Source organism: Python bivittatus, unplaced genomic scaffold, assembly GCF_059951505.1.
Source record: "Python bivittatus isolate LINGU-HERP-01145 unplaced genomic scaffold, Pbiv_v1 ctg000070_np1212, whole genome shotgun sequence".
Classification (NCBI taxonomy): domain Eukaryota; kingdom Metazoa; phylum Chordata; class Lepidosauria; order Squamata; family Pythonidae; genus Python; species Python bivittatus.
This window is the reverse complement of record NW_028277034.1, coordinates 23,252,580-23,276,084: the sequence shown is the minus strand read 5'-3', so window position 1 is coordinate 23,276,084 and position 23,505 is coordinate 23,252,580. Positions and strand designations below refer to the sequence as shown.

Below are 23,505 nucleotides of genomic sequence, written 5' to 3'. Positions count from 1 at the left end.
TCCTTTTCTTCTGCCATCTATTCAGCTTTTCTTTCTAAATGGTTATGTAGTAAATAGGTATTTCTCCTACTTTGCATGTTTTTCTGCATTTTATGTGCTTTGCTAAAATAAACAAAGCTCAACTAAATAAAATTAAACAGAATACAGTACACTCTCAGGCAAAAAAATAAAGTGATACAAATGTTGCTTGAAAATGTTTCATTGTTAATTTTAAAATAATGCTAGGGCAATTTTGTTGCTGGTCATTCTCTTTTTCATAGAAGTAATAAAATCAAACATGTTTTAAAAGATGTAGTCAGATTTGGGGGGGGGGGGTGCCTTCAAGTCAGTGCTGACTCCTGGTAGCTGCCTGGACTAGTCCCTGCAGTTTTCTTGGCAAGATTTCAGAAGTGGTTTGCCATTGCCTGTTTCCTAGGGCTGAGAGAGAGTGACTGGCCCAAGGTTACCCAGCTGGCTTCGTGCTTAAGGCAGGACTAGAACTCATGGTCTCCGGTTTCTACTGGTACCTTAACCACTACCCCAGACTGGCTCTCCATCAGATAATATACCTTGCTAAAAAGCAGCCCCAAATGTGGGGAGAGGGGAAAAGGGAAACTAGAAAGAATAATCTGCAAAAGCTATGTTTTATGGACTCCTCCTATGGTGGTATCTTGAGCTTACTCAGTTTGGTATCTTAAATGCTGTAGAGAAAAATATATTTTTGTTATATGTTATGTTTTTAAAACTCAGAGTTTGATCAATTACAAGCAATAATAATGTGCAGTACATTCCAGACTGAAATGACAATTTCCAGATATTCTGAAGTTTTATCTCAACATGTCTTCATGCATGTTTGAGTGTTATTACTTCTTGCATATGGCTTTTTAAAAATTCTAACATGAATACTTGGAGAGTGCATTATTCATAAAACAAGGGGTACAAGCCATATCCCTGCTCCTCTTGGCTGGAGGTAGTTGAGAAGTGGAGGCAGGTAGGAGTAAGGGGAAGTCACTAGAATTCATGTGCCTGAGAACCATCAAAAAAAGGATCCCTAACTGTTGATTTTCAATTGTTTGCTACACGAAGTTGAAATTCATGGGTTGAAATGTAATGATGTTTTCCCTACGCATTTTGTTAGTTCCTTTTGAGGCAAAACATTAAGTGCAAAAGTTCATTTTACATGTCTGTTACAGATAATGTTGCTGTGGTCCTTACATGTCAAGTATAAACATGTAAAAACTACATAATGTTGTTCAGTTTTACATGCAAGGCCATATACAAACAATGTATTCAGGGTGCAGGCATATGCATTAGGAAGATGCCTCAGGTCAATAACCACAGCAGTGCATTTCTGCTGCTCCATGATTTACAGGTTGTATTGTTGAAATTAATCCATTATTGTTTCTTAGCTCACTCAGTTCTATGGCTGGTTATTTGTATGTTAGCCACAAACAGCTTGTTTAACTGTTGCTTAATTGTTTGCTATGAGATTTTTTTAAAAAATACTTAACTTGTTTTCAAATCAACCCCATGGTCATTTTTCTATATATTGGTTAATAAATATCACTCAGCATAGACTACCATCCCACCTACTTTTGTAGAACTAAGACAAAAACAAGGAATAAGGAGCTTGTATTTCTGTTGCTCCCTATATCAAAACATTTAAGGTTAAATGGCTGAGGAAAGGGAGCAGACACATGTACCTTCAGAAAGCAAGCATTAAAAATGAAATATATACGTAAGATAATGTTGCCAAGGTAGTTTGGCAACAGAGTTAAGACCTGATCTTGTTGCAACATCTCTGTCTTGCAGAGATTTCTTCTCACCTCCAGAAAGGGAGAAGGCTTTTGTGCCTTAAAAGGAACTTTCAGATAACTGGTGTTCACCAAACTGGATTATTCCATATGCTCTGGGCTATGCTCTTGGGTGTTAATAATTATAATCTAACACATTTGGATTAATGAAAGAATAGTCTGGACATAAGACCAAGTGGATAACTCTGTGGCTTTCTAGGTGCACTGATTCCAGTCATGTTCCAATCTGAACATCATTTTGGAGCACATAAGCCACTGGTTTCCAAAAACAGTAGTTTTACGCTTAGGAAGGAGCAGAAACAGTATAAAATAGTATAAACCTAAACTTTGCAGGCAGTCCAGGAGGAGACCATGACTGATAGTACCCAAAGCCATTGGGAGATCTAACAGGACCATCAAGGTTCTATCACAGGTCATCCACAAGAATGACTATTGCAGTTTTAAGTATTGCACTTATGTGCTCAAGCCTTATACAAGACTGACAAGGATCTAGATAATCCATTTCTTTCAAGACCTTCTGAAGCCAAACCCCAACCTATTTCTTCAGAACTTTCCCCAAGAAGAGATGTTTGGAGATGGGACAGAAGTTGTTCAGAATTGCCAGATCTGGGGATGGCTTGGGAAGGGGCATACTACTGCTTCCTTTAGGAAGACTGGCACTACCCTCTTCCATGAAGAAACATTCACAAGCTCCTTGATTCAGCTCTCAACACTCTCCCACACAACTTGAAAAAGCCACAAGGGGCAGGAGTCTAGAACTCATGTTGTAGTGGATGTTCTCCACTTCCTTGGCATCCAATGGGTCAAATGCCTCCCAAATGATCTTGCAGGATGTCATCCCAATCACCAGATTTTGCCTAAGAGGTGCCAAGCTCTGAGTAAATATGAGAGATTTATCTTTAAAAACCTTCCAAACAAGTCAGAGCAGTCTCTAGGGATGCAAAAAGATGTCACCTTAAACAAGGTTGCTGGACAGCACATCTCAGCCACAGTTATGACAGAGAAGTACTGATGCTTTTCTGCCCTTATTGCCACAGAGTAGACCCAGTTTGGGCTTATAATTGGTCATGTTTGATCCTCATTTTTTCCCCTGTTTTTATGGTAGGAGACCATAATGTAGTTTGTTGGGTTTTGAATTAGTGTGATGTATATGGATCAAGCCATTGCAGGTTTATCAACCTTTATGTATTGTATGAATTCAGCTATTTGTGGTTTATTCAACAAACAATCTCAAAGTATAGTTTAGTGCAATGTATGAACAAGGTTAGCCAATAATGAAATTGGAATTTGCAGTTGTTTGGTGACAACTCCAAATGAACTAACAATGCCATGTGTATCGATATGAAAAGTTACAGAGTAAAACTGTACTTTTCTAGATGTACTGATTTAACTTGCAGTCCTATTTAACATGATGGGACTTATTCTCAAGCCAGCAAGCAACATATCGACCAGCCCTTCAGCCCTTCCTGCCTTTTTGCCTTTCTTTTATGCTGTTCACAATGCTTGTGATTTCTCAAGCTGTTGCTTAGCAACGTATATAAACAAGGGCAAGGCTGTTGTTTCCCCTTTCCTTCCTCTTTGCAGGATTTTGTAGACCAGTCCATAAGAGGCTATTGGCAGGAGTGTGGAAAGAGGTGCCAAAAGTTGTGTGAAATTGCGGCTTTGAATTGAGACTCCTCATGGCCAAGTATCTGTTTTTGGCACCCAGGTTGCCTGTTCCATTCAGTCCTCTTTCTCCTGAAGCTTTTGAGGAGATCAAATGCCTTGCAGGCAAAGCCTGGGTACAGCACAGCCAGGAATATGTGGACTGCCCCACCTCCTATGCTGCTGCTTTTGGAAATAAAGGACTGGATGTCTCTACACGGGCTCGGGTCACTCCCTCTTCTCCTACCAGAGTACACAGACCTCATCCACCAAAGTAAGTTACCTAACTTTAGGAAGCAAAAGTGCCTGTGTACTGTATATATCTTGGTATGTGTGAGAGAGAGAGATCAGTGAGAGATATCAAGCTGAAAGTAGGAACTGATAACAGTTACTGAAATTGTCTGATCGCTAGGAGTCAGGTGACACATACATTTAATAAATTATTAATTATTATTATTAAATCTATGAGTATCTACTCTAAAGTAGGTATGGTCAAGTTCACTGCAATTACATGTGAACAACTAAATCGTATATTGTTTAAATGTATATCCTATCTTTCCTGCAAAAGTAGTTCTGATCTATAACCCAATTGCAGCTGGAGCAGAGTAACAAGTTTTCCAAATGGTTGGCTGTACTGAAAAAACTGGCATTTTGGCTTCACACTATTTGAGGCTGACACTGAGGAAATATTTTTTTCTATAAAACTTTCACCTCAAAGATATTTCTTGTGCAAGACGCTTGGTAGATGAGTGTTATGAAATTGCCTTCCGAACACTCAAGTTAATACTGTTTGCATCAGCATTCCCAACATGGTGCCTTTCAAATATGTTGGACTTCAACAGTTCCCCACCAGCTCATCTGGAGAATACTTTGTTCCAGAAGGCTGCCTTAGTTTCAGCTGCCTTGGTGGTTAGGCATTCATTATAGCTTACAGTTGTTGTGTTTTAGATAATGTTATTTCATGATCTGAAACACAGTTTCATATATTCTTCTCATAGCAGGATGATGACCTGTCACCAAAATATAAAACCAAAGCAAATCTCCTTCATTCTATTGATTCTTCTGTTCCTGCATGGAATGGGGGAGCATATATCAGGCTGGAGAAAGTTAGTGTAAAAATGGTAAAATATATTATTGGAAAGATAGCTGTGCCCAGGAGACAAAAGATGGGACAGGAGAACTTTTGGAACTTGGTTCTCTCGCTCTCTAATACTTATGAATTTATGTTCCTTCCAAGGTGCTTTAGTATATGTTGTGTGAAAGTCAGCATGAATTTTTTCCCAAAGCTCTCTGAGAAAAAGGGACAAGCAAGTGAAGGCAAGTTTTTGAAAAGACGAATTTCAATTGTTAAAAGTCAAAAGTGTCTCCATTTTATAAATATGAGGACTGCTTAGTTTTATTTCAGTTTTCATCAGCCAAGGGATCTGTGAATTCAGAGTTCCCTTGACTCATGAAAACTAAAATTAAAATAAGCAGTCCTTATATTTACAGGACTGGAGACACTTTTGACTTTGTAATCTAGCATTGTAGTTTAATCAAAGCCAAAGTAGGTAGGATTACATAAATAATAGAAATATATCTTTAAATTAGAGATGATTTTTCCATATTGCTGTGTTAGACTACAATTACTATCAGTTTCACATTAGCAATGCTAAGCCCATGAAACTTGTAGTCCAATATATCTAGAGGGCACCAGATGAGAAAAGCCAAATTAGAGCGTTTTTCTGTTTTCCATGTAACTTGTGGCCTGGCAAGCCTACAGCAGTGTGACACCTATGACTAATGCAGATACAGAAATCTATTGCTCTTTAATCTTGTCCTGCCATTGTCAGTAGATACAAGACAATCTTGATATGTCAGCACTGAAATGTCTCCTTTTGGTCCAGGCTGTCTGTGGTTTGCTCTTCTATAAACTTCCATTTATTCCAAAAGATAGCAACTACAATCTCTTCTCTCATTATTCTTCCACACTGTCTATGGGCAAACTGAAATGTGAAGCTGAACATGAGCAGAAAATACTACTCTACAACATTCTCAATGAGCATGTGCGTATGCACACAAAATACATTTTTAAAGTAGCTTCTCAGCTGCTGTATATAGTGCCCATTTCAGCTATGGTGTGTCAAGATAATCCAATTATACCAACTCTCTGAAACTAGGTGTAGGTTTAGCATATCCATTATCATGACTTTGCATGTGAATACTGTATATGTTCTGTATGTCAACATATGCTCGTGGTTGCAGTTCTTGAGATTTTTGTTAAAAATCGATGTAAGATTCTAGAAGCCTAGGAGTTGGCTGATGCTAATTAGAACTTTCAGCATTACTACCTGAGTGCCAAACTACACATTACAGTACACTTACTTCATGTAGTTTTGTCATAAATTTCTTTAATTGCTATCGACACAGACTACTGGAGAAGGATTACAGCATGAACAATGGAGCTTTCTTTTTTAATTCTCAATTTCAACTCTGAAAAGTACAATTGTTTGCCCATAAACTACAGGAAAAAATGTATAGATATTAATGGTCTGGAATTTTTTTAAACTGTTTACAGTAATTTAAGGAGCTATTGTTTGGAAGAAGCATGGTCATAGAAAGAACAGCTAAATCAGGAAAGCATAACTTTCGGGAGGTATAATTTTAAAGTTTTCTGAAGGCTGTTTGGGGTGCCTGTCAAGTGGGTGTGGCCAGAAGTTTGGGCTTGTTTGGGATGGTCAAAGGGCAAATCAGGTACTTAAGCCTGAAGCTTAAGGCATCCACTTTGCTTTCCTTCCCAAATATGAAAAATTGTCCTGATTTTTGGGTGGTTTTGAAACAGCATAATGAATATCAAGTTTTAAAAAGACCCAAAGAAAGTATTTTGTCCTTTAAAATCTTTCCATCCTGCCCTATCTCCAGAACAAACAAAAATGGTCCATAAATTTAGCCTTCCCTTGTGGAGGATGGGCAATATTCTAAGGACATAGAGGGGATATTAGGAAGGCCACATGCTATAAATACAGCATACACCTATATGCTAAATTTTTCTTTTATGTACATTGTGATTTCCCATCCTTACCCCAAACCTAGTGTTTCTCAAGCCTTATGAGATTAAAATAAGAAGATAGAACTTCTGATCTTACTTTGAACTAAGATATTATTTATTTAACTTTTTTTTTCACACAGACACAATTGGCTGGATCTGTATAGCATCCTCAGCCATATGCCATGGTTTACAAACTAAAATGACTGGGTTCGTTCAACAAGCTAAGCAAAACCCAAACAAACCCCATTACAGCTTATTGTGGTATATAAAGCAAGCCACTAAGTGCACTCAACAGTTTGGGCCTAGATTGAAAACATTAGCCAAAGATAAATAAGCCAATAAACTACCCACAGCTGCTTTTATCACATAGAAGATATGGTTGGCTCAATCACAAACTAGCCATCCATATGGTACATTACACAAACTCTGTCCATCTAGTTATTTGATGGTTCAGTGTTCTCTAGTAAACCCAGACAATTGGACAGTTCAGTAAACCATGATTATCAAATGATGTATTATGATGTAATACTTGTAATAATATTACTGTATAAATGGATGTTTTGACCTATATCTGTACTATGCATAGTGATAACAGCCTAATAAATAAAGCTACTAACATATTCCATTGGTAAGTTGTTGTGCAAACAATCTTTTTTTTTAAAGAAACCTGATGTCAGCAGGTCACAGAAGGCATGATGATAACATGGTAGTCACTGGAGGTGGAGTTTATATTTTTGGATGTCTTTATTTACTACATTTGCTTCTGGGGGGGTTACATACAACGTATGTTATATGTCACTCGTGAGTTTGGGCCAGGACCTCTTAATCCAGCCTACCTTGCAGAGTTTGGTTGTGGGGATAAAATGAAGAGAGATCTCAGCCATCTTGAGCTCTTGGAGGAAAGGCAGAATATAAATCTAAGAAACATCAGGAAGCTATTAAAGGCCTGGCTGCTCTTCCAGGCTCTGGGGCAGTGGAAGGGTGAGCTCTGTTGGATGGGTTTCCTTTTGCGGGGGGGGGGGGCATTCATGATTTTCTTTGTGTTTTGTAAATGTTTATTCTTAATTGTAAACTGCCCAGAATCATTGGGAATTGAGTGGCATATACATTTTATAAATAAATAAAATAATAAAATAAAAATAAAACAAACAGAACAAATAGAAATGTGTATAAATATGAAGATCCTTTTCTCTTTGTTCTGTTGATTTCAGTGATGAAAAATATTCTGGAATTTGGTATATCTCAGATTTTAAAGGAGTGAAATATCCATAAGTCCAAACAGAATTTTAACAGACATACAGATATGGCTGTATGAAATGACAGAAATTTTCTTCCCCCGTACAGTTATATAATTCTTATTGCTTTTCCATACAGGCCTTGTGGAATTCTAAGTCCAGATTTAAATGTTACTGTTACAGCATTTGAGTCTCTTCTATGTGGCTGGATCTCATGTTATTCTGGAATGCTTGAATAATTGAACTGTAAATCTTATAACTCCACCATTGCATAGTAATACTGGTTATAAGGTCACTGCAATGATGTCCCATTATATTCTGGGGCTAATTCAAAGTGCTAGTTATTACTTCAAAAGCAGTGTATAGCACAGCACTGGGTTACATTAGGTGTGAGAGATTGTGAGCAGGCTGGAAAAGTAATTGAAAAGAAAGAAGGTGTAAATAATCAAGAGACAAAGGGGGAATCCCTTGGTAGCTTATCTTACAAACAGCAAGACTCAGACTGAGATCAATAAACCTAGGCAGAAGCATTTCAAATCATTCAAGGAGCTCTCCCTTAATGAACACACTATAAATGAGGGTTAGAAATCCCTCATACAGTTTCCAAGATTCATAGTTAAGAATTAAGATGGTAGAGAAAAAGTGGAAGATCCACGTTTCTGCAATGCTTGTCATTGTATTTCAATGAAGTTTGTGTGCTTGGGGTGAGGGGATATATATATTGCCTGTGTCAAGTTCTCCGTGGGTGGGCAGGGGGTGGGATTTCCAGATATGTGCATCTGTGTGTTTGAAAGTGGCAGGTTTTTTGGTAATATTTAAGATGTCTTTCAGTAATGTACAAGACTACCTTACCCATGGGTTGCCTAATCTATTAAGCCTATGTGAAGCATTGTAGATTTGTTTCAGTGAAGAGATTCAGACCATGGAGGTGATGTGATTTGCTGATTTGCTTTGAGAAAGCAATGCAGGTGACCTCAAACTGCTTCAGCCAGTGTTGCAAGAGAAGCTCATCTCAAGTTTCTTCCCCAGTTTTGCATGAAGTGTTTCTGGGTGAGATTCAGGATTCCCCACAATACGTGTGCCAAAGCCACACAACCAGGAAGACCTTTGGAATGCACCAAAAGGGCAGTTCCTGAAGCCACTCAACTTGGAAGAATTTTAGCATGCTCAGAAGGCCTTCATGGCACTGGCTAGAGTTGTTGGCAAGTCAACAGATGCATCACTCGCCTCTGTCCATTTGCATTCCTCCATGGTGTCGGATAAAATTATTCAGCAAGTGCTACAGATGTGTCAGTACCTTTTCCCACTTTTGGGAAGCATTCTGAAGGACCATCAGTGTGTAGCAATGGAGCTACACAGTGAATGCCTTCAGCACGTATCGCAGGAAATCCCACATTTTCTGAAGCTGCCCAGCCTGGAAGACCTTCTGCACACACTAAAGGGTTTCAGGCTGAGTGCCTTTGGCACACACTGTAGCCATTCCTCCCCATACTCTCCCATCGCGCTTACAGAAGAAGGACGGTCTCAGTTGTCTCCCCTACCTGTGCTCTGCAGGAGAATGCTGAGAAGGGCTCCAGTGCAGAACAAAGTGAAGCAACCTAGTAGCTTCGGTTTATTGCTGAATTTTTAAACCACTTCAATCTTAAGACTTTCTGTGGTTCTGCTCTTAGCAGTGAGGCAAACCATATTGATGTGCAAAGCAGCTTCAAAGTGATGTTTTGTCTGAAGCTTCAGCAAAACAAAACATTCCTTTGAGCCTTCAAGCAGCCCTATTGCCTATCCTGGTTGTACAGCATGAAATTTCTGACATTTGAAGTAATAATAAACTTAATGAGAACAATATAATTTTATGTAAGGAATCAGTAAGTTTTCAGTACACATTTGATTATTATTCAAGGCATGAAGATATGAATAAATCCTATGGGAAGTTTTGTTTTAGAAAAAAGCAATACAGATAATCCTTGTTTAGCGACCACAATTGGGATTGGCAACTTGGCCATTAAGCAAAGTGGTTACGTGACTATGCTTATGAACTTACTTCAGCTTTCCTTTTTACAGACCTGTGAAAGTTGTAAATGTGAGGATTGGTCACAAAGTTACTTTTTCATCACCATTGTCACTGCGAACAGTCACTAAATGAGGCAATTGCTAAATGAGGACTACCTGTACTTGACTGTTACAGATTGAAGGGGGAGGGCACATTTCCAACTCAAATCTGGGCTGCAGTCACACCCTTTCTTCCAAGAGTTCCCCCTCTTATTGGTGATGGTACTACCACCACTCAGGTTCAACCTCCTGACACATCCTAGCCTGTCCAGCTAGAACCTTCTTTGCCCTTCTGCCAAATATTTCTCCTTTCAGGCCAAGCTAAGCACAAATGGAAACGAAAGCATGTTGGATCTTCCTGACCTAAGCCCCAAAACAGAGAATTTAACAAAACTTATGCCAGTCCAAAAATATAAAGGTAAAAAGCTCTGCAACTGTGCAGTCTTGCACATAGGAAAGATGTGAAGGAGAAATTCTGCTATTGAATGGCCAATGAAGTCAAGTCTCCAAATGAGTTTTTTGGGGAAATGAAGGCAACAACTCTAGATGCAGAATCCCACTCCCCTCCAAAATCCATAGCCTACCTAAAGTCATTATTATCTTCTTGAATAAGATCTTAGTTTCAATGCATGTTCAGAGTTCATTGTCAAGAGTATAATTGCAGAGATCATCTGGCTCCCTGGTTCCTTGCTCCTTCTTTCATCTTCTAGTACTGTCCTTCATGTTATAGAATGTGGGGGATCACTAAAAGCCACCGTCTGACTTTTTTTTTTGCCAACCAAAGCAAATGCTCTATATCTGTTATTCTCAATATAGCCAGCAAATAAGAAATCATCTCATGACTAAACACACATTCCTGACCACACAGGGAGGAATGATAAAGGCACAGTCTAACTTTCACCAGTTGCGTCACTGTATAAGGGGAGAAGCTGTTGGAGGAAAACAAAAACTGCATCCTACATATTCAGGTCTTTCAGCATGAGGTCAATTTACCAGACACTTTAGAGGGCACTCTTAAGTCATATTGAAAGTAGAGGTTTGTTACATAGACACATGTTAGTGATAGTGGTACATATTATTCAGTGTTGTAGTATCAGTGTTGAAAAGAATCACACAAAACTCTTCCTGGTGGTTTGGTGAAGAGAGTAGTCTGAAACTGGATCACTTTCTTCAAGGTAAGATCTCTTTCTCCTCCCTCAGAAAAGGAAATCTAAACAATTCTAGAGAACCCTACCATTGGCCAGAGTATTCCAGTTTTACTGGCTTAATGCTGATATAAAATTCTTTACTAGCTCAAATGACAGTAATTTAATACTCCACAGTACTGGTTTCTAGCCAAATTCTGACTGAAGTGATATTTATAAAGAAAAGCATAGGTCTCCCTCATCTTATGCATTTAACTTTTAAACTGTTTTTAATCAAAAGCTAGATTGAAGTCATACAACACCAAATTAGAGTTAGTCTGAGTTATGAATAGCTGCCATGCAATTATAAATGAGAGAATATTGCCAATTTTCTGAAGAAGGTTGATGCTGTTTTTGATTATTTCCATCTTTTCTACTATAGCATTGTGGGCATAGTGTCAGCTGTGAGAGAGATACTTCAAGAAAAACGATGCCCCAAATTTCTACAGAAAACCAATCGCTCCTTTAATATCTCTGTTCTTTTTCAGAATGTTTGTTTGAGGACAGTGTAATTTATTATTGAAATGCTGATTCAACAACTCTTCAGATTGGATATTATCCAGTATCAAGTCTTCACTGTTTAGCTGTTTTATGTCCCACTCTCCCTATTCCAACTTTTCTGGTTACAGTAAGGTATTCTTTTAATTCTATTGAGCTTCTGGATTTATTTTTTTCTTTGGATTCAGTAACTGTAATCACATCTGTTCAGAAGTCAAGGAGAAGATATATTCACAAAGAAAAAGAATATACAGTCCTTAAGAGTTTCTTCTGTTTATCAAAATGTATTGTTAGTCCATAAAGATAGCTGTAATATGTAGTAAGCAATTCATGTGTAAAATTAACTCAGTACTCTTCCTTCTAGTAATACTGAATTGTACTCTGTGCAATACAATAGACTAAATAAATTAAAATAGATTAAATAAGACTTCTCTTTTTGTGTTTTTTCTAGAGTATTTTTGGTAAACCAGCTTCACAATCTCCCTGGACATTATGGAAATGGAAAAGGTACTGCAGAAATTAAAAGTGATAAACTATAAGTTCCACTGTTTAAAGATATAAAAACTGTGGATAACTATATACATTATTGATATCAGCTTTAAGACTACCTTGATTTGATGAGTTTCAATTATTAGCAATATGGAGACAGCTCAATAAAGTAACATTTATTCCAAACCATGCTAGCATCTAATTCAACCGAGAAATCTTGAAAGCTGTATTCCATGGGTATCTGTCATGTTTGAGAGAGAGGATAGTTCAACAGATGAAAATCAGAGCTAATAGTTATTTGAAACCAGGGAATCTGACATATATGGTCTGACTTTGATGCTGACTTGCGCATGTAACTTAACTGTCAGATAATGAATTTTCATGCATGGACCTAATTGCAATTGCTCCGTTCACCAAATGAGGCTTGATGGAGGAAGGAAGGAAGGGAGGGAGGGAGGAGGAGGAGGAGGGAAAGAAGTATCTCTAACATGGCCAGGCATGTCAGCACTGCCAATTTTACCTGCAAAAATGAACTATTTGTGCTGTTTCTTAGTAGATAAGCCTATACCCTCTCTGCCCCTCACCCAATCTTAGCATCCCAACTAGTTACCATAATCTAACTTGTTTCTGAATGACAACTGATGTTAAAGTAAAATGTACATTTTAATCACGATACCTTGAAAACAAAGTTATTTGACGAAAGAAAAAAGCCTTAGGAGCATATAAGAGAATATAGCGGAAATGTGCATTAAATCAGTCTGAAAGACCAAGACTCCTACTTGTAAGATTTTACACACTTTTTAAGAAAGCATGCTGAAACTGCCCAGTCTTATTTGGAAAGAAAACCATTGCACGGGATATCAGTCCAAATCATTCTCCAAATACAGTGGTGATCCTTTCTTACATGAAGCCCATTTTTTCATAGAGTATAGAATTCTGGGATTTACAAATCCTGAGATTTGCAGTTACATACCTCTTATCTAGCAGCTTATGTGACATATCAGAGGGAGGCAACACTGTCACAGGATTAGTTCCCTAACCCTAACCCAACAGTGGACCCTGAGGAAGTGCAGCCCTCAACAGATAATGTTCCTTCTTTATCTAGCAATACCAATGACAAAGCCTACAACTTACTGCATGCAGTAGAACAGGTAATTCACCCCTGAGCTACATTCCCATCTAGAATACCATCCAGCCTGATCAGAACAGGGATACCAATAGGCTTGTGAGCACCTCCTTTGGCATTCACATGACTTCCTGACCTGACTTAAAAAAAAATAATGTGAGGCAAGCATCCATTTTGCAGCATAGATATAATCAGAAAAAAAAATGGGTGTTTTCAGCCTGGATTTTGGTTGAAAATGTGCCCACCCCCAAAAAAAAAGTAAAAAATAGCTTTAATGGTAAGAGACATTGGGAAGTCGCACATTTTCAGAAGCTTCCACCACTCTTAAAATAGTGCCTACCCTTATTATAGAACTGTTCCTGTAGCTTTGCTGGAAAGGATGTGTAGAATTTTAGGGATGCTATATTCATCTTAGGCGCTGAAATATATTGGATGCAAGAAATGTCATGCAGAACCTTATCACACCACAACCCTCTTAATATGCAAGTAATTTCCCATTCACTGCAAGCCAAACCCACTTTTTCTTTGTTTTGTCCTCATCAAATACATATCTACCATTGACTGTGTGAATATGTAATGCAGAATTCTGGGAGTTGAAGTCCACACATCTTAAAATTGCCAAGGTTGAGAAACACTGATGTAATGTGAGTGAAGAAGCAGGGAGTGCAACAGGTAGTGTGCCTAATGAAGAACGAAAGCACAGTATGTTCTACTGAAAGGAGAGGTGCTGATAGAAGGGGGAAAGGAAGAATATCTAGAGTATTTTGCTGCTTGCAATGCACCAGGACTGACTGGTTTGCAGTCAACATTGTGCAATTGGGAGTTGAGCGTCCCATAGCAGATGTGGGGAAAATCCTCATGTAGCTGGGCTCAGAGTTTTTCTCCCTCCTATTGAAACATACTACATATTTTCTTAATAGAAAAAAGACCTGCAAGAACAGAATAGAAAAAGCAGGTGGCAAAGAATTAAGAGAGTGATAAATGAAAATAATTTTCTGCTGGACTATATTTGCGTATTATCAAATTGAATGAATTTTTAATTTGCAATTGATAATAAATTGAGTCCCTCATGGTATTTTCTGAAGATTTTCTAAAGATTACTTGACTGTAATTCATAGAGTGAAGGGAGAAAGAACTCTTCCTTTTCTTTTTTATGTCCCTAGGAATTCATCCTAACTGTGTAGAGCATTCAAGTGACATGAACAAGTTCCAAGTTCATCTGGAGAAAGTAAGTAGAAAATAAGTCAAGCATTAGATATTGGAACATGTATTGGATTCAAGGACCATTTCCTTTTTATGTGCAAATGTGTGTAAGAAAACACCAGCAGTAAGTAGATATGAAAAGTTATCTGGACCAGGATAGTGATTTAGAAAAAATGATGAGTGCTTTTTGGTATAAAATTCTTTTTCCCCAGGATGTTCAATGAATTTTATTTTATTTTAGCAAAGCTAGTCATGAGAAGGAGTTCCATGGGGAAGAATGACAAGAAATGTGATGGCTATAGATATTGTTAAGTACATCTTCCTAACCTTGCTTCTTGCTACAGATAGCCCCTTCTTTGAGCTATATTTTTCTACATAGGCTGCTAGCTCAGAGTTAATGCATATTATTTATAGCACAAGTGAGAAAACCATGAAGCACATGGTCCCATTTATGCTTCTGCCAGAGTCCAGCCATCACAGCATAGAGGTTATTCATGTAGTTAGTTACTTATAAATCAAATTTATAGGCTACTGTATAATGACTTTGGGTGGTGTACAAGTTAAAAACTCATCTAATACAATAAAAACAAAGGTGATGACCCAGGACTAATTTACTACACATAATGATTTTCAGCAGCATTTTTTAGATATATTAACAGTCCAGTACAATTAACTTGCCTATTTTGTATTAAATCAATTCTCCCTTTTCTCCTTACAATTCACCCCAAAACAGCTGAACATTTCAGCCCTGGATGTCTGGAGACCTCACTTCCAGCCCCACCATGGCCCTCAAAAATAAGTTGTTAAAGGAAAATGTCATCTGTGGCACTTTACTTGCCCACGATTTTCATGTATTCTGTGGAGTTTCATCCTGATATAGTAGATCTATAGATCTAAGATTTGTGGAAGAACATTTTAATCTCCTACCAAATGAAGAATATAATGACAGACTGCATAGCGGACAAGACAGATTCAACCATTATTCTTCCCCTTTCCACATTGTCTGGCTACAAATAGCCAATCATATAACAGAAGACACCTGTGTCTAAGGTAGATGAGCTAGTGACATTTGCATAGAAGAAAAGACTAAAACAAACAAATTAGGTGGAGCACTTCCAGCTATGTCTTCCAAAATAATTCTAGAGACTCTACCAGTTTTACATTTGATACAAATGATTGCAGTTATTCGACTATAAAAATGTGTGGGAATTGCACATACAAAACTGGTAAAGAAAGTAAAAGTTTATTGCAGGAGCGTTAGAATATGATTTGTTCCTAATGTACCACATTCCAAAGAAATGTTCCAATGTAATACATGCACAACTTTGACTTTGTTTTGTGTAATAACAGGTATGACTTCATTGCAGCTGGATATCTCTGAATTCTAACTTCATTGAGAGCTGCATGCTAAATTATTAGCTCACTGGAACTATAGCAGCCTTCTCCAGTCTGATACCCTACAAATCTTAAAGTCTATCATATCTGAGAACACCAGGTTAGGGAAAGCCATTAATGTCAAAAATATAAAGGTTATGTGGTTGGGTGCTAAACCATAGAATAGATTAACTGGATTTAATACTCAAAGGGCTTGTACTGAAAGTCCTTTGAATAATTTTGTGAAATGTAATCTGAATCCCCACTGCTTTATCATCTCTGTCAAACCATGTTTCTGGAGTTTTGTAATATCTCAGTCTTAATTAGAAATCCCATGATCACTATTTACTTGCTGCAATACTATGGTTGGGTTCACACATTATGTTCAACTCCATAGTGTGGTTAGCTATAGTTTGTTGAATAAACTACCATTGCCTAGATGTACTCAGCATATTAAGCCCAACCTATGGCACCCATAGCATGCCTTACCATGTTATGTAAACCAGACCTATTTTTTCTGCAGAGAAACACAGCACCGTTGCATGATTAGAGCACAAAATATTTCAGTAGAGTCAAAGGAAGGCTGACTGTACTTCCCGAAGAGAATTTTATTTTATACGATTGCGTTTCAAAGGATTATATTTGAAAGCCATAGCATTGGCCCATCAGATCTGAGCTGCAGAAATTGGGACAGCCAGTAGAGGACAGCAAAGGAATTCAGAAAACTAATTTTTTGCTACCATTTAATGATCATTCAGATTTTTGCAACCCAGATCTGGTAACTCTAAATTGTGAAGTGTTCTCTGGAGAGGCCAGTCATCAGTGTTGGTTAATGGTCCTTTTGAAAGGTATGTCAATGCACTACTGTCATCCTTTAGAGATTTTTAGACTGTGTCTTCTGGGGGGGCTGAGATCTGAACTTTTGTATGCATAACGCAAGAGGGACTAGATATTGACAAAGGCACAGTATGTAAGTCCTGGCATAACAGGATGGGGGCCACATTCCCAGTGAGCCGTGTTTCGAATTAAATTCTGACAAGAGAGAGGGTGTTTCTGCCAGGGTAATAATTACTGTTTTCTCTCTGTGAGGAGGAAGCTGAACATGGAAACAATGGTGTGTGTTTGTGTTCAGTGTTCTGCTTTTTCAGCTTCAGTGCTGCAGTTGTGGTTCTTTTTAGACAGTGAGGAACGCAGGGCTTCCATTGAACTAGTTCTGTAACAAGGGAATAAAGGAAAATAATCCTGAGCATGTACAGAGTGAATGTTCTACACCACCAAGCAAACAGAACTTTCAGTGACTTCTTATACAGATATTTTAATAAGTGGAGATTAACCAAATGCCGCATTAGTGCCTGGTTGTTTATTTTACAATCTAGGACAGAAAAATCCCATAAATAATGCATGCAGTGGCAGGAGGAGATATTTTACTTAAAAATGATGCACCCTGTAAGTTTCAGTTTTACAGTCTCATCACCATCTGTTCCTTTCCTTTTTGAAAAAAAAATCTAGATTAAACATAATGCAGTTGCTGCTGCGTCTCCGTTAGCACCACTTGGAGCAATTGAGCAGAGGATAAATTCTCCCAGTTTAAAGGGTGAGCACTCCAATGCACCTTCCTTGGGGTTTCTTTTTTTCCATTTTCCAGGGAAAACTTTTCATTTTAAAGAATTATTTTTCATTCATGACAGGGAGCCAAACTGGGGACAACAACTTCATTTCGTCATTACGCAGCCAGGATGTGCTGACTGGATGGCCTGTCATAGGAAAAACTTAGTTTCTGGTAAGTGCAGTCCCCTGCAGGCTGAGGTTCCTAAGATTATCTGTTTTTGCTCTACATGCTGACTGGGGGATTCTGGGAGTTGAAGTCCACACATCTTAAAGTTGCCAAGTTTGAAAACCACTGGTCTATATAGTAACCCACCTGCAAGGATCCTTATTTCTTGACTGATTTGTAGTGATCCCAGACATCACTTAATTTACAAGTGGTTTAAACTACTTCTGCCTGAAGTTTTGTGAAGAGCAGCTACAAAAGGTTTGGAGGAATGAGCATCAGGTGCTCCTGCAATCTGTGTAGGGCTGACAGAGAGTGAGAAGACTGAGAGGGTGAATGAATTCCTGTGTGCTATTTCATATGCCCAGTAGGTTATCCAATCAAATATCGTTTTTACGGTCTTTGACCAGCCTGCCCAGTAGGTTATCCAGGTATTACAAAGATATCAAAAAAGCACCCTTAGATTTGAGCAAATTTCAAAACTGTTTTTAATCCATATAAAAGGCCAGACTTCCTATTATGTTTTGAATTCTATGGGATAGTCACTGAACAGTGCTTTCTTTCTCTTCTGTTGCAGCTGTTGGAAGTGGAGAAGTGAATAAATCTCAACCTTAACGGACTATGCACTTATCACAACGCCAAGAGCAGAGTGAATGCTTGTTTACTTTCTCAGAATTAGTTACTGACTTCAGGAGAAACAGGATTCAAATGGGGGTGGAGTGGGGGTAGTATAAATTGTTCTCTGTAAAAAGTGCTTTCTACGATACCCCAGAAAGAAATTTGTTTAGTCCAGGAAAAAGAACAGATATAACAAAAATAGATAAAATATCACTAACTTATTTCACAGGCACACATCATTCAGCAGGCTTTAGTCCAAATTTAATTTTCAATGCCCATTCATGCATGAAGGAAAAGGAGTTTTTTTTTTTTTTTACTGTGTATTTCAACTCTCCATGATTCTGGAGTAAAATCCTCTTGCTTTATATATGGAGGCAGGGACATCCTACTCTGGAGGGGAAGAAGCCTCTCCCAGCTTCTACAGAAACGTTTGGAGGAACAGAAACAACGCACCAATTTTCTTTATCCAGAATTTTCCAACATAAGCCTTCATGCTTGCTGGGGGTTTTGGGACTTGCAGTTTCCATGCATTCGGACAATACCGAAATAGATAAGGCCTTTAGGTCCCTTGGCCACTCACTGAATAAAAGGAGTCAGTACATTTGAGTCAGAAGGAGAATCAGAGGTTCCTTGGCTGTGTCCTCCACATGTGTAAGGTGGTTCCAGAAGTTCTACTATTCCCAGGTATTCAGGATGGATAAACTCCCCCCATGAGTCAAGAAGAACAGAAATACATGATATTTCATGGTGAGCATCCCAATGTGCATTCGGATGTTTAGGCGGAGTAAGGGGCCCCATTCTACCTCTACAAGCCCTCCTGTATCCCTCTATGGCTAGGTTACAAAAAGAAAACAATGTTTCAAAATGTCTTTTTCAAATAATATGAAATAAAGTATCCCTATTTCGACATAATTGTTCCTGTTAACTGTCTGGCTGCCTGATTAAAGAAAGAAATTAAAATAAAACATGAAATGATATTCAACAATCTAGTACGGATTAAACAAATTAAGTGTTAATTTTTTTTGTTTCTTTGTTTAAACTAATGAAGAGTAGAGATCTATCCTCACATTTGTTACTTGACCTCAGCTATGATTTTCCACTGTGCATACTTCACAATCACAGAAATACTTTTTACAGTCAAATGCCCTTTCCTGTACTAGAAATGTGAATGATCACATTCATTGTGGCTCCTTGAGACTGATGGATGTAAAATGCAAAGTATGTACATACGTGAGAAGATTTAGGAGGAAGAGTTGATTTGAAGAGGAAAAGAATAGTGTGAGTGGTTCATGAGGAGGGAAAGCAATAGAGGAGAAATTGGCTTCTAGGCAGCATTAAGTAGGGCTGCAAATACTTGGAAAAAGATTTGGAAGAAGTGCTTCAGACCTGCATGAGCCCAGCTCTTCTCTCCTATTGTTAAATCATCAGAATTTTCACAGGCTTTTATGTGAGTCTGATTTTTGAAAAGCACTGCTACATTAAGAGTCATGTTAACTTTAATTGGCATATTCCTTAAAACAGCAGCATTTTTTTTTCAGATTCATGCCAGCAGACTGATTGTAATGAACAGCAGAGAGGTGCAGTGCTTTGCAAGGTCCAAAGCACTCTTTCTGAATAATTTTCATAGCATGCACAGCAAGAATAGTTAAACTGTGGTCTTCCAGATGTTGCTGAACTACAGTTCTTCACATTCCTTTCTATTTGTCATACTGGTTCAGCTGTTGGGAGTGCAGTTCAGGCTACATCTGGAGGACCATAGGATCTCAATCTCCAATCTACAGTAACATGCAGTGGCACATTGTTAGCTCCTTTCAAGGAATCTGAGTGGGAGACAGCCTAAGAATTCCTGTAAAAAAAATTCCTATGATAAACTCCCTTGGAGGATGGATCATTAAGTTAAAAGTTAGCTTGGGAAGTGCAAGTTTAATTTTACTAAAATCTGGATTTAAAAACTGCCAAGGCTATTCTGCCTTCAAAGCTAATAAAAAGGAAGATTTTTTTTAAAGAAATATCTAACAATAAAAATATATTAATGTGTAAGAGATGTTGCAGAATTATCTGCAATCTCACGGTGCAGAGTTTAGGAAATTTTAGGGTTCTTTAATGTAAGAAGAGATGCATCACACAAAACCAGGCAAAAAGCCACTTACACACGTGAGGTTGAGGAAGTATATGCAACTCCTCCTGACTTCACAGCTCAGGTTAAACATTCAGAGGGGAGGTTCATATATTTCATGGGTTCTTATAAGTATAAATCTCTTACTTTATAATCCCTGTGTTGTCCAAATGCAAATCAGGTTCCATAATGTATTCACAAAGCCAGATGAATTGCATGAATGAGAAAGAATCAGCATGATAATGGTATGAGAGATAAGTTGGAAGTAAAGGAATGAAAGGGGCCAAGTATCTAAGATTTATTGGCCAAAAATGCATTGTTTTGAGACCTGAAAGGAATAAATGTAAGGGTAGTTGTTCATCTGTGCAGTTCCTGTTATTGTGTACAATTCAGAGCTCTATCAGCACCCAAAGACGCTCTGACCAGTTTGTTGCCCCTTCAAGTGTTTAGTATCAACACTGCACATTCGTTTTGCATGGAGATGAGAGGAGCTGTTGCTACCAAAGAAAGATTAGACAAGCAATAGAAACTGTTAAAAACAACTGAAAAACCCACTTTACTTTTTCTCTTCCTGTGTAAAGAAAAGAGGTGGGGAGAAAAGGGGGGAACGGGTCACTTTTCCCCACTGCTTCTCTTGCCACGGTTGGCAGGAGAAACGAGGAGAGAGGGCAGAAGGCAGGAGAGAAATGACAGAGAACAGTTCCTTTGGTGCCAAAGTCCTCATCCCACAGAGTGATTGCTTCAGTCTCTGTGGGATTGTCTCCTGTTGCCAGCTACAGGTGCCAAAGAAGCCATTTCCCATTGCACCCCTATTCTGCTTCCTTGCTAAGGCATAATTGGTTTGGGAAGTGTGGCCAGCCCTTTCAATAAGCTAGCAGAGTTTTCTGTTGGCTCCTGCACTACATAGCTGCACTTTCAGGCTACCGTGCTGAAGAACCCAAGGGAAGCATATTTAGACAAAGTAGGAATCTAGTCATTGACAGGATCAATTAACTTTTAGAAACCATAATATTCTAGGAAGGAAGGACTGCAAATAGATATAAAACTGAACAGCCCCTAGAGCAGATAGTTTTACTAAGGCACACGCCCCCCACATCCGCGTCAAATAATCGTGTGATTATTTGATCAACAAGCTAGATTATTAATAATAATAACAAGCTAGATTATTAATAATCGTGTGATTATTTGATCAACAAGCTAGACAGAACTAGCTACCAACCATTGTCAGGTCTCCAGAATCTCAGAAGTTCATAAGCCAGGAATATCTCCATCATTTGTGGAATCATATAGTTAAATTAGACTTTAAAATGATCTCAGCTGTTTGGACAGCTAGAGTTAATATCTTTATGATATTTTTACATAATACCCAATAAGACATAATTTCCATCTCCAATTCTCAGATTACATCAGACTCATTCTTAATGTATTCCATTACTGCAGGGTTAATGACAGATTTCTTGCCCTTACAGGGTTAGATATACATACAGCCTTCAACAGATTTCGTTAGGGTTTTGTTTTTAAATCTAAACTAACATAAAAATGGAAATGAATCATTAAGATCATCTTCCGTATGTACCAAATCTTGACAGCTACAATTAGGGTTAATAGAGTTGATTCTCAAAAAATAATTCTCTAGAAAGGCACAACACAAGAATGCTCATTTTTTTCCCACTGCTTTTTACACTACCTATGCAACCTCTAGCAAAAAGTTGCCAGAAAAATGTGAACATGCACGATTCCGATCAGGAGAGAAGAACTTCTACTCTTCAGATTGTGTTGAACCACAACTCCCATAAGCTCCTGCAGCCTTAAAGAAGATAAAACCTCAAAGAATAAATAAAATCTCCCTTCTCCTTTTCAGGGAGCCCTCCTAGGAGAGGAAAGCCACCTCCTGATTGGCTTGTTGGTGTTTGTTCTTTCCCAGATTTCAGTTGTCTCTCTTTGTTTCCTGTATGGCTAGATCAAGCCAATGTTCCATTTACCACTGCAGGACTTAAAACCATTGGAGAAGACTTTCTCCACATTCATTACACTCCCTATTTCATGGAAATCCAGGAAGAAAAAGAGTTTCTGCCCTCTGCATTAAGTTAGTGATTCTTTTTGTAATTAAAAACCTTCTAGTCTTCTATGAAACCCAGTATTTCTAATGTCAGCTAATACATATCAGACCAGGGTCATCAAGCTACTTTATATTCTGAGAGGAATTCCAGTTTTTTTATCTGGAAAATATTTTCAAAAAATAAATTCTTTGTTTAGAAAATTTCTATTTCTTCAATTCTGAGAATATCTTTACAGAAAATGCAATTGTTAATTAATGAGGGAGGATTCGGTCTTCCAAATCTGGAGCTATATCATCATGCTTACCTATTGGCAAGTATTAAATACTGGAAGCCAACAAGTGGTGTTAATTTTCCGATTTGGGCAACTTTGGAATATGCATATATAATAACACCTTTGGCTGGATGGACAGTATTAGGATTGAAATACACTAAAACTCTAATATCTTTGGAAACAATTTCATCAGTTGGAAAGCTATGGAATGGAATGTCTAATAAAAAAACATTTCACCCTTTTCCCCATGCCAAACTGACTTTATGGGGAAACCCAACCTTAAAAATTGGGAAAAAGATGGTGATATGGAAAAATTGGATGGAAGGGGGGATATTGACTTTGGTCCAAGTGATAGATAATGAAGATGAATTTTTAACATACTGTGTGTTAAAAGAAAAATACCATCTATCAGATGTAACCCAATGGCAATATTTACAATTACAACATTTATTACCAACATTGTTTGGACCAGTAGCATTTTCAGCTTCTGAGACACGTGAAATATTAGAACAACTTGTTAAATCCTTTAAAACTAAAAAACCTACCATGAAGAAATGGAAAGATTTTGGTACACTTGCTGGATTTAAGGTAAATAAACAAAAAGCAAAGATGTTGGTTAAAATATGACTATACATGTTTAAGAAATGATGAAGAAGTCTGGTTTTAAAATTGAGAAGAAGGTTAAATATCTAGGAGTTACACTGACTAATATGAATTGTATGTTACACCAGAATAATTATGTTAACGTTTGGAATGATATTAAAAAAGATTTAATGAGATGAGACAAGTTACAATTGTCATTGTTAGGTAGAATTTCAGTGATTAAGGTGAATGTTTTACCTAGAATGCTTTTTCTTTTTCAGACAATACCAATATTGACAAATAAACAATGGCAAAAAGATATCACTAAATTTGCATGGCAAGGTAAAAAACCAAGAACAAATATAGCTTTTACAGGATGCTAAAGAAAGAAGTGGGTTAGGTCTTCCAGATTTAAAGTTATATTTTGATGCTTGCTGTCTGGTATGGATGAAAGAGTGGGTGACTTT

General features: G+C 37.8%; 1 protein-coding gene across 1 annotated transcript; it reads left to right on the top strand.

Annotated features, from left to right (window-relative positions):
• Positions 1 to 389: 389 nt before the first annotated feature.
• Positions 390 to 18,996, top strand: CUNH4orf51 (chromosome unknown C4orf51 homolog). Its single transcript, XM_025172752.2, has 6 exons — positions 390 to 3,711; positions 11,880 to 11,935; positions 14,207 to 14,271; positions 17,130 to 17,214; positions 17,309 to 17,400; positions 17,969 to 18,996. Exons 1-5 carry the CDS (start codon positions 3,473 to 3,475, stop codon positions 17,392 to 17,394), a joined length of 531 nt encoding a protein of 176 aa, XP_025028520.1. The 5' UTR covers positions 390 to 3,472; the 3' UTR covers positions 17,395 to 17,400; positions 17,969 to 18,996.
• Positions 18,997 to 23,505: the final 4,509 nt, after the last annotated feature.

Excerpts from the sequence above, each read along its gene's own strand:
- CUNH4orf51 (XM_025172752.2), top strand. The coding sequence starts at position 3,473 with ATGGCCAAGTATCTGTTTTTGGCACCCAGGTTGCCTGTTCCATTCAGT. Across the intron at positions 11,936-14,206 it reads ACATTATGGAAATGGAAAAG|GAATTCATCCTAACTGTGTA; the intron begins GTACTGCAGAAA and ends TTATGTCCCTAG. Across the intron at positions 14,272-17,129 it reads TCCAAGTTCATCTGGAGAAA|ATTAAACATAATGCAGTTGC; the intron begins GTAAGTAGAAAA and ends AAAAAAATCTAG.